This window comes from Pongo abelii, chromosome 2, assembly GCF_028885655.2.
Source record: "Pongo abelii isolate AG06213 chromosome 2, NHGRI_mPonAbe1-v2.0_pri, whole genome shotgun sequence".
Classification (NCBI taxonomy): domain Eukaryota; kingdom Metazoa; phylum Chordata; class Mammalia; order Primates; family Hominidae; genus Pongo; species Pongo abelii.
The window spans coordinates 66,724,610-66,740,555 of NC_085928.1; the positions used below are offsets into that span (position 1 = coordinate 66,724,610).

The following is a 15,946-nucleotide window of genomic DNA, read 5'->3' on the forward strand; positions in this document are numbered from 1 at the left end:
TATACTCACTTGAAGGCTCCTATAAATACTCATGTAGTAAGCTGTTGTCTTAAAGCTGCTATGAAAATCTGCTTGTCATGGTGGAACATTTACTGAACATCTGTCAAGTGTCAATCATATTGTTAGACATTTTCAAAGTTTATTTCAATTAGTTTGATATATACTTTATCTCCTCTTTTTAGATGAAGAAAGTGAAGTTCAGAGAGAATAAGAAATTGTTCAAAGTCAAACATGTATCTGTGTCACTGAGAAAAAGAAATACCAAGGTGTTCAGTGGAAAGGAGAAATATGGAACAAATTGTTATCCATTAATCACAGAGCATGATGGTTAGGAGCATGGAAGCATGAACTCTGGAGCTGGACTCCCTGGGTTCAAATTCTGAATTCACTGTGAGCTACAGTTTCCTCATTTGTAAAATTAGGTTAATAGTAGTAATCTATTTGATATCCTAGTAAATGAGTTAATACATCTACCTAGAACAGTGCCTGCCTGTCACAAAATACATGCCCAATACATTAGGTATTATCATTTCTCCCATCTTGTTTATCCAAGCCTTTCCCTCTTTTCCCTGCCTTGAAACCTTTATGCCAACTAGCCTACATCTGCACTACACACATCTTACTCATTACTGATGTTATACTTTGGCTCTTTCTCTTACTCTTAACTGAAATGCCTCTCTCCCACCTCACTAATCTAAATCCCATTCTTCCATCAAAACCCAGCTCAGATCTGTGACTTCTGTGAAACATTTTGACTTCTACAGTCCACTGAGACTGTGATATTGTTTGACTATATAAAGAGTTATTTATATAGTCAAACAGTCCAATCTTTAGAAACCACTTGATTTCTACAGATCACTTGATTTCATAAGGGCCTCTGAAGATAGATGATTTAGCCTATATCCATAATTTTGTTGTTGTTGTTGTTGAGATGCAGTCTCTGTCACCCAGGCTGGAGTGCAGTGGCGCGATCTCAGCTCACAGCAACCACCACCTTCCAAGTTCAAGCAATTCTCCTGCCCCGGCCTCCCGAGTAGCTGGGATTACAGGTGCCCGCCACCACGCCCAGCTAATTTTTGTATTTTTAGTAGAGATGGGGTTTCACCATATTGGCCAGGCTGGTCTCAAACTCCTGACCTTAAGTGATCTGCCCGCCTCAGCCTCCCAAAGTGCTGGGATTACAGGCGTGAGCCACCATGCCTGGCCTATATCCCTAATTTTTGAAACAGAAATTGAGACTTGAACAGTTAAACTGCCTATGGTGACATAAAAAGTTAGTTGGCAGAGTGCAGACTTGAATCCAGGTGTTTTAAGTGTTTGCAATGCTCTTTCCATTACACTATCCTAATTCTGTCTTCCTTGAGATTCTGTATAAGTTCTCAAGACTGAAAGCATTTATTCTATAATTATTTGATTTCAAGTATTTCACTGGTTTCATAGCCTTCATGGCAACTAACACATTCAAGTTAGTAGCAGTTTCCTAATTATTTCATCAATCTTTCATTGGTGCCCTTTTATCAAACAGTTAAAATGTTAGTGAACACAGGACTCTAGAAGTTAAATTCTCACCATTAGCTATTCATCAGGGGAAGAGAGGGACAGAAGAGGGAAATATATATTCATATGTATGGCTATAGTTGCATTACAAGGTACAACAAAAAAGGATTCACACTGTATCACTGGAATCTAGAAATATAAAAGAAACAGTTTTCAGCTGTGTTAATAATATTGAGGGCCTCCAAAGATGCAGTCCATGATAGAGAAAGGGGATCTCAATTTCCTCTCACGAAGCCCAAGCCTCTTTGTACAGGATTAAATCAGGCTGAAATTATTGTACGAAGTTGTTAGGCCCCTTCAACAGAGAAAGAGATAAGAGGTATATATCCTGGAAAAGGGATTATAGTTGTGCTTGGGAGGACAGAAATGGAAGAACAGTCCTAGATAGGAAGAAGAAAAGAACAAACAAACCCTAGAACTTGAGAAAAGCTCAAGGAAACAAAGGCAGCTTAGTGCCTAGGCTGAGAGAGGAGAAGCAGAGAGCACAACGGCTGTTCTTCAGAAAAAAACAAGCATGGGGTGTTGAGGCACATCAGACAAGGGTGAATGAGGGAGAGGCACGAGCAGGTACGTAATCAGCCTTATGTAAGGGAAGGTGAAGGAAATTCTAATCCAGTAACAATAATTAATGCTTCTATAGCACTTTACACTTTATAAAAAGATTTTATATATACCACTACTTGCTGACTAGTCACTTCGGTTAATGCAGCTGTCATTTGTTTATATTTACAGGGAACCAACAAGTTGCTTTTGTTCATCATTGACATTTTCATAATTTTTTTCATAAGTCATTGATTAGTTCAACAAATAATTACTGAAAACTTTCTTTGTCCTGAAGATACTGAAATAAAAGTTACAGTCACTGCCTTCAAGGGGATCTCAGTGTTGTTGAAAGCAAGGTGTTGGGGAAGACAGACAAACCCTGATTATAATACAGTGGGCTAATTGCTATGACAGGTAATCAATGGTACTGTGGTTTCTAACACAAATGGAAATAATTTAAGGAAGGATTAAGTCCTGATGCTAGATGAGGCAACAACTGAGTTGAGTCTTGAAGATTATCCAGGTAAAGACACAGGAGAAGAAAGCCTTTCAGGAAGCATGAGTAGTACAAACAAAGACACAGGGGCATGGCACATTCAATTAGCTCTATGCAGTGTCTCATGGTTATATCAAAGTATGTGGCGAATCAAAGAAAGGCAAGGCAGAGTCAGATCATGAAAGCTTGCTGTGTACTTTGAACATTTTCCAATCACAATGATGTTTTGGTTCTCCAAATCTCTATTCTACCATTAGTATACTGTTTACAATGAAAGCTGTTTTCAAGACAACAAATATATTGTTTGTGATAGTTCTGAAGAGCCCTACAATGGGGAAGTTAAACCATTCCCACACTACCACTTTGCAGCTGAGAAAACAGGAAGCCCAAAAAAGCTGTGTGGAAGAAGGCACACAAAACTCTCATAAAGGTATAGACAAAGCAATAGCCCAGAGGAACTTTTTCACTAAAGAGAAAGAAACGCACAGCTTGGGTGGCCTGAGGCTGGAGTTTCACACTGAGGAAAAAAGAAGGCAGAATTTTCAGAAAAATGGTTCCTTGAGAGCCAAGTGTCAATATATGGTAAGAGAAGAGCTTGGTCCTCAATTTTATTCCATTTGCCTTTGCTCTGCTCAGAGCTGCCACGGACTAGATAATACTTTCCAGTATTGTGGGCTGCTATGGCTCTCTCATTCAGAGCTAAATCTCTAAAGATTTATGATGTGGTATGGTTAAAAATTAGTAATTAATTTATATTTCACAGGACATTAAGAGTGAAAGCATTCTAAAGCTTATATTTGAAGAGAGTAAGGATGACTTCCAACATATTAACATGTACTTCTAATCCTAGGATACTTCCCTCTCTTCATTGTTACCTTCTATCCCTTATCTCATCCTTTGACTCTCTTGCTGCTCAACTCAATATGGCAAAGATTTACTGTCCTCAATCTATGTGTCAGGCCCTATGCTGGATGCTAAGGATGCAAAAAGGAATGAAACATTCAGCCTGTCCTCAGAGAACCCATTATCTAGTGGGGAAGCAAACACATAAACAGACCATTGTGTTGTGTCCAGAGATAAAGATACTTGCAGTATTGAAAGATAGCATGGAGGGGGCATAGATGCTCAATACAATCTAGAGAGTTAGAGAAGAGTTTCTGGAAAAGGAAATAGTCTCAAAAGATGAATATGAATTTAATCAAGAAAAGGAAAGAGGAGGAAGGGCAATTGTAGTAGTAGACAGCAAAGACAAGGAGGAGGAATGCAACAATGTGTGTACGGAAGTGCAAACAGTTCAGTATTGCTGGAAAAGGAAGTCTGGACATGGAAATAATTAGAGGCAGCAGGAGAAGAAAGCAGGGGTCAAATCACAGGAGGGCCATAAACTACCTATAGGATATGAGAAGCTCCTGAAAAACTTTAAGGAGTAAAAAGGTCAAATTTGCATTTTAAATAGTTCATTCAGGTTACCAAATGGAAATCATGATGAGACTTGCAGAAGTTCTAGGTGAAAGTTAATGAGAACTTGAAATAGGCAACCATTGGTGTCCCACTTAACATACAGAACAGAAGAGCTGGAATAGGAAGGAAAAACATGGATTTCAGTATTGGATCAAACGACTCTTAACCACCCAGATGGAGATGTCCAGCGGGTAGCTGAACATATGTCTAAAGATGAGGACAAAGTTTTGGACTAAAGGTAATGATTAGGGAACTGATCGTATTTAGGAGGTAACTGACACCTTGAGAGTAGATGGACCAGGAAGAATATGCAGTATAAAAAAAGAAGTGGGCAGGAAAAGGGGGCCCAGGGGAACATCCACATTTAATGAGGCAGACAAAGGGAAAGAACAAGAAGAGTGAAAAGAAACTTCGATGAAACAAGTATGAAGAGAACAAAGAGGCTGGGGGTGGTGGCTCATGCCTGTAATCCTGACACTTTGGGAGGCTGAGGCAGGAGGATCGCTTGGGGCCAAGACTTCGGGACTAGCCTAGGCAACATAGCAAGATCTTGTCTTTACAAAACTATTTAAAAATTTTAAAAAGGAACAAAGAATGCAGTGTCCTGAAGCCAAGAGACTTCCAAAGGGAAGATATACAGTGTCAAACACATCGGTGAACGTTTGACACCTTCCTCTGGATTTAGCAATTAGATTCCCTATCAAGAACAGTATCAATATTACAGAGAAGGGAGAAGGCCAGTGTCAGTGGAAAAGGGCAAATAACTGGATAAGTAACGAGTAAGATTTATCTTTCATGTTTGGAAGAGTGATTAGGAAGGTGAGGATCAGTTTTTCATTTGTTACTTTATTTACAAGAATGGAGCAACCAATAGAAAGAGCAATCAGTAGAAAATGAGAGTATGAACAGAAGGAAAAAGAGAGATGAAATCTTAAGCAAGGTCATGCAGAAGACAAGAGAGGATGAGTCTTTTTCAACAACAGGCAATGCCTTTATCCTTGGAGAATGAAATAAAGAAAATCAACGTTAAGGTAAGAGAAACAGGACAAGAGCATTCCAAACAAAGGCAGCTGTGCAATAATAGCACCAGGTCTTGAAAGTGCAGCATGTGTGCAAGGAGAGGGTAATCCAGAGTACAGCAAAATTCAGGATTGAGGGGACAGTGAGAAATGAGTCTGAAAAGCTGGGGGCAAACTGTGAATAAGCATAATGAAAAACTACATGTTAGAGAAGAATGTTAAGCAAGAAGCTAACTTTCTAAGATCCATGAATGCTTTTGTTTTGCTTAAAAATATTCTGAAAGCAATGTTCTAGGCTTTGATTGGATAGGGAAACAAATACAAGCACTACCTTTTAAAGGCCTTCTGTGTATTTCTCTCTTCCTTCATTTTCCTCTGTAGCCATCCTTCCTTAATTTGTCACAAGTAAAACTGAAGGAGAGCTATTTTAGAATTCACTTATTAAATAAAATTAAGATTTATGTGGTCCTGTCCCTAATTATTAAATATAGCTGAGTTAATGGGTAATGTTTTTGTCATTTAAAAAAAAACTTTTGAAGTTATATTGCCTTTTGAAAAACACAAAAGAAAGCCTTTCATGATATTGTCTTAAGCCAGTGGCTCTCAATTAAAAAACAAATTAAAAAACAACAAAAAGAAGATTCCTCATCCCAGAACTGTGCAAAATAAACAATCACTTACATAACAAAATTTTGGGAACTCAAAAAAGGAACCAAGGTAGATCAGATACCTGCGGCTGGAAACAGGGAAAGATGCAACAGTAACTACTAGTATGGCTCTTCAGCTTTTACAAAATGCTTTTATGGTATCTTATTTTATTTAATTATCACAACAGTGGTATCAGAAATACATAATGTTATCTCCACTTTACAGGTAATGAAACTAATTTTTGTCTGTTATTCTAGAACCTTGAACAGTGCCTGATATATAGTAGACCCCCAGTGGAAATTTGTCAAATAGATGGGAGAAAGGCTCAAGGAGATTATGTAAACCTGATAAGGCCATAAGACTAACAGTGGAGCCAGATCTCAATTCGAAGTCTTTTGACCCTCAATCCTGTATCTTCGCATTGTTTCATGCTGCTGAAAAGGAAAGAAGGGCAGGGTGACTGAATCTAATCTATTTTACAATCTTACATGAACTTGTTAAAATTTCTGAAATGCTTGCTGTCAAGCAACAAACACCAAGGCCCATATACATCTTCCTATTCTTAGTCATGCAGCACGGACATCCTTAGAGTTCACGCACCTGTGGTATCTGCTCACTTTATTCTCTCCACAGGTCATTGCCCTACTAAAAACTACGTCCTCCTGCTGTATTGAAGCAGTGTCTGCAGAACAGAAAAGGCTTCTAGATCATCCTCTCCTTTCTCTAAAGAGATGTTGTAGCTTTATGATACCCAATTGCTTCTATGTGGGAAGCTAAAAAAAATCAGGTAACAATTCTTTTCTTACAAAAAAGGCAATTTCTCTTGCAAAAGATTTTCCACAATTCGTTTAGTGAGTGCCTCACTGTTTTTGAAATTATTCAATTTACAAAAACTCAATATACACAGCTTTTTCAGGATCATATCCACCACCTAGAGTGAAGTCATGGTTAAATGCAGTAGCCTCAAGACAGAGTTGCATCTTGGTTTTTCTGTGTGTCTAGTGGCACTCCCACTATGTGTACACCCGTAAATCTTGTAAGACCTTCTGCAAGCTTATCAGGTGGCATTGTCATCTTTTGTTTTAGATTCCCACATAGATTTAGCCACAAGTCCCAATTCCCATCATTGATGAGGAAATATACACAGCAGGCATCACAGGATTAGCCTCTTTTTTCACGATAACATATGGTAGCAATAATGTAACAAGGAGGTACTGAATTAAGACCATTCAAAGGTGAGCTTTTCATTCCAGGAAATGTTTAGTCATTTATTGACATATGTCTCTGCTTCCAAAGGTTTACAGGCATTACCACATAGAAAAAAATTAGAGCTAATGCTTTTAAAAGAAAATGGCACAAAAACTGAACCATGGAAATAATATAGTGCTGGAAAGGATCTTGGAGAATATATTTCAATCCTCTCATTTGATAAATTTTAGAAAATCAAAGTCCAAAGATGCAAAGTGGTTTATCTAAGAATACATGGTGGCACATTTAATGGAACATTTCTAACTGCAACATCTTCATTCCCCAGGATAACCTACCTCTGTGTTCCCATAGCATCCTATGCATACTAATTACCATACAATATTAAAATCCTCTTTAAATGCCTGTCCTCCTCCATTGGACTGGAAGATTCCAATAGACAAGGCCTGTGTTTAATCCTTATATCCCTTGTAAATTTGAGGGAAAGGTATGCACATCTGGAAAACTTCCTATTTAGGTCTCCATTCCTTTTTGCTTAGCAAGATATTAAAACGAAGAAGGTTATTACAGATCTGAACTTGGGTTCAGAAAGACAGTAAGCAACCTTAGGTAGATAGGAACGCTAACGTAAAAATGGGTTCCTGAAGGGAAGGTCAGCATTACAGCACAGTCCTACTAACTATTAGATTGTTGGATTTTGATGACTAGGTCTCCAAGAGTCTTCTTCAACCATTTTATTTTATTTATTTTTTTGGAGATGGAGTCTTGCTCTGTCGCCCAGGCTAGAGTGCAGTGGTGCGATCTCGGCTCACCATAACCTCTATCTCTCGGGTTCAAGAAATTCTCCTGCCTCAGTCTCCCGAATAGCTGGGACTACAGGCACACACCGCAACAACCAACTAATTTTTTGTATTTTAGTAGAGACGGGATTTCACCGTGTTGCTGGTCTTGAACTCCTGAGCTCAGGCAACCTGCCTGCCTCGGCCTCCCAAAGTGCTGGGATTACAGGCGTGAGCCACCGTGCCCAGCCTTCTTCAAACATTTTAGAATGAACTTTGCTGAAACAACAATAACATAAATGAACACAAACAAGGAATAGTGTAATTGCTGGTGTCGCTAACAGTGTGAGCGTGCTTACATGGTCTTTTTAAGCACTTACTAACAGCTCCATGATGAGTCTTTAAAAGAAGCCGACACAAACAGTATTTTTCAGGAGAAAAAGAATTTGAGAAATCTCCTCAAAGAGAGACTTAAGAGTAAAAAGAAACTTGAGCTGGAGTCAGATGTGAGTTTTAGTTCCCATTCTTTCACTAACTTCTCATTTGACCTTGGGCAAAATGTTCCATTTCTCTAGGCTAGATGATGATTCAGGTTCCCTCAAGTTTAAATGCTATCATTATGAGATTAAAAGTCCCCACCAGTCCTTGAGATAGTAAGGGATGGAAAAATATAAAAGTTAAAGGTAGAAAATAGTAAAAATGGAGGGATACTGTGGTAGAGTGAGGGAAAAAAATGGTAGAGAGATTAAAGTTCTAGATTGTAGTTCTGGTTCTGCCATTAGCTAAGTGAGTAACCTTGAACAAGCCACATCCCCTCTTGAGATAAAGATTTCCCCATTTATAAAGTAACTCAGATGATCTTTCAGCTCTAATATCTGAGAATTCTAAAGTACAGGCAACTGCTGCTATCAACAATCAAGTTCTGTGCAATCAGTATATTTATGTTAGAAATAAGATGCTTAAAGTATTAAACAAAGAGAAGCCCCAAACCTTATTTGAGTGTTCCTTCAAGTTCAAATTCAAGTATTTTTTTAGAGCCACTCACAAGCACTGGTTCAAGCAGACTGCTGTACTTTGAAGTCCTCTATTCTTGATGAAATGCTCAAAGGCTGGCTAGAAAAGAATGGAGACAGGTACCGCCTAGATAACGCATCAATCCAGTCTCTTCGTTGTCCCACTCTTTTCTGCAGTTGTACTTTCCTTATGCTATCCACTGTCTGGACTGAGACAAACCTATCTCTTTTGATTCCAATTCTTCAAGCTCAGTTAAAACCTCACTTCTTCCGAGAAATCTTCCATTCCCACTCTAGCCCAGATCCATCTCTTAACTCTCTTAAACTTCTGCAGTATTACATTGCTATGTAAAGAGTAAATGAGATTGGTACAGAGCTTAGTAAATCTGGCATATGTTGTTCAATAAATGACAGTAGTTGGTGTTATCGCCATACCCTTAGCACTAACGGCATATCCTTTAGCTAAGTGCATCTAAAATCTAATGTGATTATGAATCACCTGGGGATCTTATTCAAATGCAAATTCTGACTTAGTAGGTGTGAGGTGGGACTGGAGATTCTGCAGTTCAAAATGCTCCTGGTTGATGCCAATGCTGTTGATCCAAAGGCCATACTTTTTAGTAAATTTTTTTTTAAAGTATTTATCTTATCTACCTAGCTGGACAGTAAGCTCTTAGATGGCAGATACTGTGTCTCATTTTTCTTAGTAAATATCCCCTATACAGAGAAGGTGCTTCATAAATATCTGTTGACTTATATCTGCAGTCTAGACACTCAAGAGTACCTGTGCTATACTGAATCAAACACTGAAACATCTTGCCAGGATGAAAAGCTCACTTGATCACTGGGGTCAGAATCTCCGGAACAAAGGCAGGACAGAATCTGAGAGAAAACTTACCTCTTCGCTAGTGAGAGTATAACACACAGAAGAAACAACATAAACACCTGTTCCTTGTTTAAGCATGATCATTAAAGTGCAATCTTAATTGCATTTCAAATTTAGCCACGAACCTTAAAAGAGGACATTTATTTTCTGACAATATTTACAAAACACTAATAATAAATAATAAGGTATATAAAGAGCCTGATTTCATTTTTTAATGGCACAGATAAATTTTTCAATGATCTTTTAGTGTGCAATTAATCTAAAGATCTCAAACAACTAATGAAAACATTTCCAGCAAAAGAAAAACATCTTCCAATTTTCCCATCAACCTGGTCAGTGGTGGGGTCTCCAATTGCCCACAATTACAATGACAGAAATTCAAAGGAAATTGCTGTGTATTAAGGATGCTCTGAAAGGCTGCTTATTTTAAGCCCTTCTTTTACATCTCTTGTTATTTAAATGCTTGTTCAAACTCTTTTTATTTTAGCATTATATAATTCAGAAGGGACCAATATTCTTAAGTTCTAATGAGTCTACACTCTGACTTCCTATTCCAGCACCAGGAAAATAATATAGGGCATATACGATATCACTCATTGAATACTATCTAGGTAGCTTAAACTGTGAGACAATTTTACTAAAATCAGTCTTCAATGCAAAAATCACCTGTGTAAGTCACTGCGCTTGTCATGGCAAGCACCTGCTCCTTAACTCATAGAGACTTTTCAATAAAACCACTCATCAATTTTTAACAGATGTTTTTGACAAATTTAGACCCATATTAGAAGAGCAATTCTGGGATTTGCTATTAAGCACAGAAACACAGGAGCACAAAACTGCTGTCAAGAACTAGACTTGAACTGGGCTTATGAGTTTTAATAAATCAATGTTATTACTTCAGAGAAAATAGGAAAACAGTTGGGAGTCAGCCCATAGGAAAGTGACTTCTATGACTTTCATCAGAGGCTTCTAGTCTCCAGGGCAAGGCAAATTCTCTAGTTTATGCCAAATAGGCTTCCTAGAGAATACTATCCAAAGAGAGTTTCAAATCTTAAGCTACAGAAGCATTTATAACTAAACAGAAATCTGCAGCAGCTTCATCATACCCATACAAATAAGTATCGGTACCTATCTATAGATACCTAACTGGCAATAAGACTCAAAACAAGTGCATTTAATAGGATAAGAAATCAGGACAAGGTACAGAAGGGTCAAAATTCCTGCATAGAAAAATAAAGCATGAATGTCATTCTCATTTCTCCTCCTCCTTTTCTTGGCCTTTCTTCAAGATTGATCTTTTGTGAAGCTTTCTCCAATAACTCTGGCTCTCATTAACCACTCCATTTGTTGACTGCCTGAAACACTAGTCTCAACCAACAATTCTAGATTTCTTTGTAACTGTTTCATGTATCCACTTTGTGTCCCAAATTTGAGTGAGTTCTCTTAAAAGGCCCCCACACTGCCTATAGGGAGCTTGTTATTAATATTGCTAATAATAATAGTGAGGCAATATAACATAGTGGAATGAAAGCAGTGGAGTCAAACAGGCCTAAGTTCAAATCCTGCTTCTACCACTTGCTGGCTATATGATTGTAAACATATTACTTACCTTTCCTAAGCCTCAGTTTTGTGGAGAAAATGCAATGAGATATCATGCTGACAGTACAGCATTTGGCATATAATGGATGCTCTGACTGAGCACCTTTACTAGCTTGGTTACCTTCCCTTCCTCCTTAATAAGCACTTGTTGATATGAACTGAGTCAGAGTAATTCTCTACGGAGGGCTGCCAGTGGCACTATCATATGCATTACACTTTCCCCATTACCCTCTTCCATGTGCCTTTGTCATTTCCTGGCAAAAGTCCTTTCGGATTTTCTACTCTACTCTCTTGAAAAGGCCAACCACATAAGTCACCCAAAGGACTATTCAGAATGGTGACATTAGCAGCCAGCAGGAGGGCATCTCCACATCTGCATCTCATTTCCACCACACCCACACGCCAGCACTCCCTCCCTCTGGGTCTCCCAAAAAGAGAATGCTAGAGAGAGAAAGCAGTGAAGCAGCCAAAAGAGGAAATGGAGAGAAATAGCTCTGTGGTCTCTCTGTGCACCCCTCCTGGGAAGAACACTCAGGTCCAATCTCCAACCTCAACCCCTATGAGAAAAAAACAAACAAAACCCTTGCTCACATTCCTGGAGAAAAGGCACCCCCAGATTCTTGGCCTCTTCATTTCTCCAAGCCCTTCACCTGTCAATTTCACCATCCCACCATTCCCTAGGATAACTATAAAATAGAGCCGCTTTTAACTAATTTGTCTTAAGTGGACCTCATTCGTACTTTTACCAACCAGCAGTCTTCACCATTCTAAGTTGGAAACATGCTACCTATCTCTTTAGAAGAAAAAAAAAATTGAAGTTTCCCATCTACTACATTAAGGCAGGTCTCCTTTTATTTGTACCCCTTTAATGATCCAGAATATTTTACCAAGGTCTTCATCTTTCAGCTAGAAAAAGCTACCATTCACTTCTACCCTCCGCCCCCCACCACGCACATTTCAGAAAAACAAGCAATCAAAAAAAAAAAAAAAAAAAAAAGAATTCCACACGTCCCCTCCCTGCTGCACAAAATACAACAATTTTATTATTCATAAAGAGACTTCAGCCATGCTCCGGGGAACAAGCCCGTGTACACCTGGGCCACTACATGTGTGATTTCATCAACCTGATGTCAATACTTGATATCAGCCTTCATGGGTCCAGGTTAAAAAAAACCCACCACCACCCTCTCCCTCCAAAATACCAATTTCCATTCCAAATTCACTCCGTGCTTCATGAAGTTAAACCTTTCTTACTGGCCCTAAATATTCCTTCGGCCACCTGGGACTATTTCACCTCAGATTTTATGTGTCTAAGCTAACAAGTCTGTCCCCTCCTCTCCCCCCAAAAAAACTATTTCCTAAGGGCCTTTCCTGTTGCATAAAGTAGCTCCTTGTATGGGACCTGCGGGACCTGAGGCAATTGAGGGGTATTTTAGCTTAGGGTTCGCCTTTCCGGGTTGATGGATGCCCTCCCTCACCCCGCAAACGCACGCGCGCGCGCTCAGCCCCCACCTCCTCCCGGCGGGACCTCGAGGACCCTCCCTTTTATTGGTCTGAAACGTTTCCTCGGCGACCTGGGACCGTCCTCTCCTGGCCTGCGGCTGCCGGCGAACCCCGACCCGCGAGGGCGGCGGCGCCCGACACCTACCAGTCGGTGTGCGGCTCGTCGACCACCAGCAGCACCTTGGCCTTCCTGGCGGCTGCGGGCGCGGGCGCGGGCGCGTCCACCAGGCCAGCCGAGGCGGCCGTCTGCTTCACGGCTTGGGACAGCGAGCTGAAGAAACTGCTGCCCACCGACGGCGTCGGCGCGGGCTGCGGCGCGGGCTGCGGCGCGGGCGCCGAGGCAGGCGGCGGCCTCCGCTCCGGGCCCGGCGAGGCAGTCGGGGGCGCCGCCGAGGCCGAGGCGGCGCCCGGGCCGGGGGGCGGCGGCGGCGGCTGCTGGGGCTCGGGCCGCTGCAGGTCGGTCATGTAGCCGTTGGGCAGGTTGGCGATGAAGCTGCTGTCCGACAGCCGGCGCCGCAGGAAGTTCATCATCTGGCTTAAAGGGCTGGGGGCGCGCGGGGCTACGGGGTCTGGCGGCGCGGAGGGAGAGCGAGGGCGGAAGGCGAGACTGAGGCGACTGAGGCGACTGAGGCGGCGGCTCAGGCAGCAGAGACTCAGACCCCGGCGCCAGACCCCGCAGACAGCAGCGGCGGACTGGGCCAGGCAAGCCGCGCGGCGCGAGGCTCGCGGAGAGGGAGCGGGCGGGGCAGGGGCGGGGCCAGAGATAGCCCCCGCCCCGCGCCGCAGAGGCGGCCCCGCCCCGCTCACGGAGGGCACCTAGCCCCACGTCTGGCGACTCTCGGGGCTTGCAGGAGGGGGCGACCCAGGCCTCCTGCAACCTGAGCGTGACTATGCGGGGAGGGCGTGGGAGCCAGGCCTTCTCCCCAGGGGAAGGAAAAGGAACCAGAGTCCCCACCATCTTTTTGGTTGGAGAGAAAAGGAGCCGTGTCCCAGCTGAAATGGAGGCGAAGGAAACCGACCCCACTCCTTTTGGAAGGATAAGAGGTGTCAGCCTCCCTATGCGGAGGTGAGAACGAAAGGAGTCATCCCAATCACGCGCGCACACACGCACACAAGCACGAACACCCTGTAGTGAGGAGGAAAAGAACCACCTCCTTTCCCAACGCTGGAGAGAAAGGTGTCATCTCCCCAGCCCCCAGAAGAGGGGGAAGGGAATAATCCGCTCTTACTAACACACACACACACACACACACACACACACACACACACGCCCTATGGTGAGACAAAAAAGAAATACCTCTTCTAGGGAGGAAGACAGCCTCCTTACTCCAAGGCGAGGGAGAGGAAAGGGGAGAAACAGATCCTCTCTACTCTGTCATGGAAGGAGGGGTGGGGTGTGTTTTCACTCCTGCACTTCTAGGGACGACAACAGTATGTACTTCTCCCGCCCTCCTCACTGACCAGTGAGAGAAAACCAAGAGAAGACTGGAGACATGGTCTCCACCCCAAGAGGGATATCTAAGGATCCCCCAACCCCACTGTGTTTCTTTCCTAGCATGCATTGATGCATCCAGTTCTATACCAAGAAGGACATCTCTTCAAGATCTTTCTACTTGTTTTTTTCCATTTTATTCGTTGCCTTGACCTCTGTGAAGACATTTCTGATGGCCACCTTCCCATGTGCACTCTCTAAATCTTGCATGACTCTTGGACCTTTGGTTTTCATCTCTCATTAGATATACTTTCCCCTGTGTTGTAATGGAGCAGGACACAGCAGATACACTTTGCAGCAGACCACCCTGGGTGATATGTGACCCTGGATCAATAACCCCTGTGAGCCTCTCTCCTTAGCTGATAAAAAGGAATAAGTAACGCTTTTCAGAGTTGTTACATGGAATAAATGAGATCATGTATGTAAAGCATCTGGTACACAGCAGTAGGTATTCCAGTAGTGATGCCTGAATTCTTTTTTCAATTGGTTCTGAGTAAGTATGTACTGGGCTGAATGGAGTCAGGGAGTGGCTTGTCACTAATATTGGCGAGCAGTTCTTGCTTCCTACATCCCAGCTGGCACTCAACTCAGGGCCTAGAGATACACAATCCAGCTCTGAGCCAGTGCTATCAGAGAGGTCTCTGGTCAACTACAATAACACAGTGGTCTTCCTGTCTACTATGTGCTTGGCACAGTGGTGAGAGCTGGAAAGGCTGAAATGAATGGGAAGTGGCTCTTGTCTATTGCGAGTTCACGATCTATGTGGGCTGGGAGATGGAGGGAGGATAGACACAGGAACCACGTAAGATGTGAGAAATGCTATCATACAGTTGGGCAAAGAGGTTTAGGAGGCCTAAGGAGGGAGGGACTCATTCTGCCTCTGAGGCTTAGGAAGGCCTCTCAGAGGAGGTAACATTTGAAGTGGATCTTGAGGCAGCTACGTTTACCAGTAGAAAAGTGAAGAAGGCAGGCAGGCAGCCAGCCAGAGAAGGCATGGAGAAGGTATGTAAGTTGATGGCTCCTCCAGGAAGCCTTTCCTCAATCCTCCAGGGCAGGCTAAGTGTTCCATATCCTGTGCTTGGCTTTGTCATAAACCCCAAAGAAACTATCATACAATATTCTGGTGACTAGAAGGTAAGCTTTTCTAGGACAGGATTATGTCTTAGTTATCTTTGGGCTTCACACCAAACACAGGATCTGGCATGTAATAAGGACTCAGTTGTTTGAGAATTGAACTGTAATCTTACCCAACTCGGTTTTTGTGTTTATTGGAGAATAAAACTGATGTCACTAATAACATAATTAAATAAACTTAATTATTGCCCTTCTTAAAAAAAAATTTTTTTTGAGATGGAGTTTCGCTCTTATTGCCCAGGCTGGAGTGCAATGGCACGATCTCGGCTCACCACAACCTCCACCTCCCGGGTTCAAGCGTTTCTCCTGCCTGGGCCTCCTGAGTAGCTGGGATTACATGCATGCACCACCATGCCCAGCTAATTTTGTATTTTTAGTAGAGATGGGGTTTCTCCATGTTGGTCAGGCTGGTCTCAAACTCCCGACCTCAGGTGATCTGCCCGCCTCAGCCTCCCGAAGTGCTGGGATTACAGGCATGAGCCACCACTTCCGGTCATCAAAGGCATGTATCTCTAATCGAGGGATTTCAGACACTGTGTCACTTCAACTTTGGGGGGTGATAGGTTTTTTAAAATAATATTTCACAAAGTAATTTCCCCAACCATTAAGC

The 15,946-nt window shown here is 42.2% G+C and overlaps 1 protein-coding gene across 1 annotated transcript in view; it reads right to left on the minus strand.

The window, feature by feature from the left end:
• The window catches only part of SYN2 (synapsin II), a 190,715-nt gene extending 177,273 nt beyond the window's left edge, over positions 1–13,442 (minus strand). Inside the window, exon 1 of the mRNA XM_024244683.3 lies at positions 12,856–13,442. Within this exon, the coding sequence (XP_024100451.3) occupies positions 12,856–13,241 (386 nt within the window). The 5' untranslated portion in view covers positions 13,242–13,442. The remainder of the gene's footprint in view (positions 1–12,855) is intronic.
• Between the last annotated feature and the right edge of the window lie 2,504 nt (positions 13,443–15,946).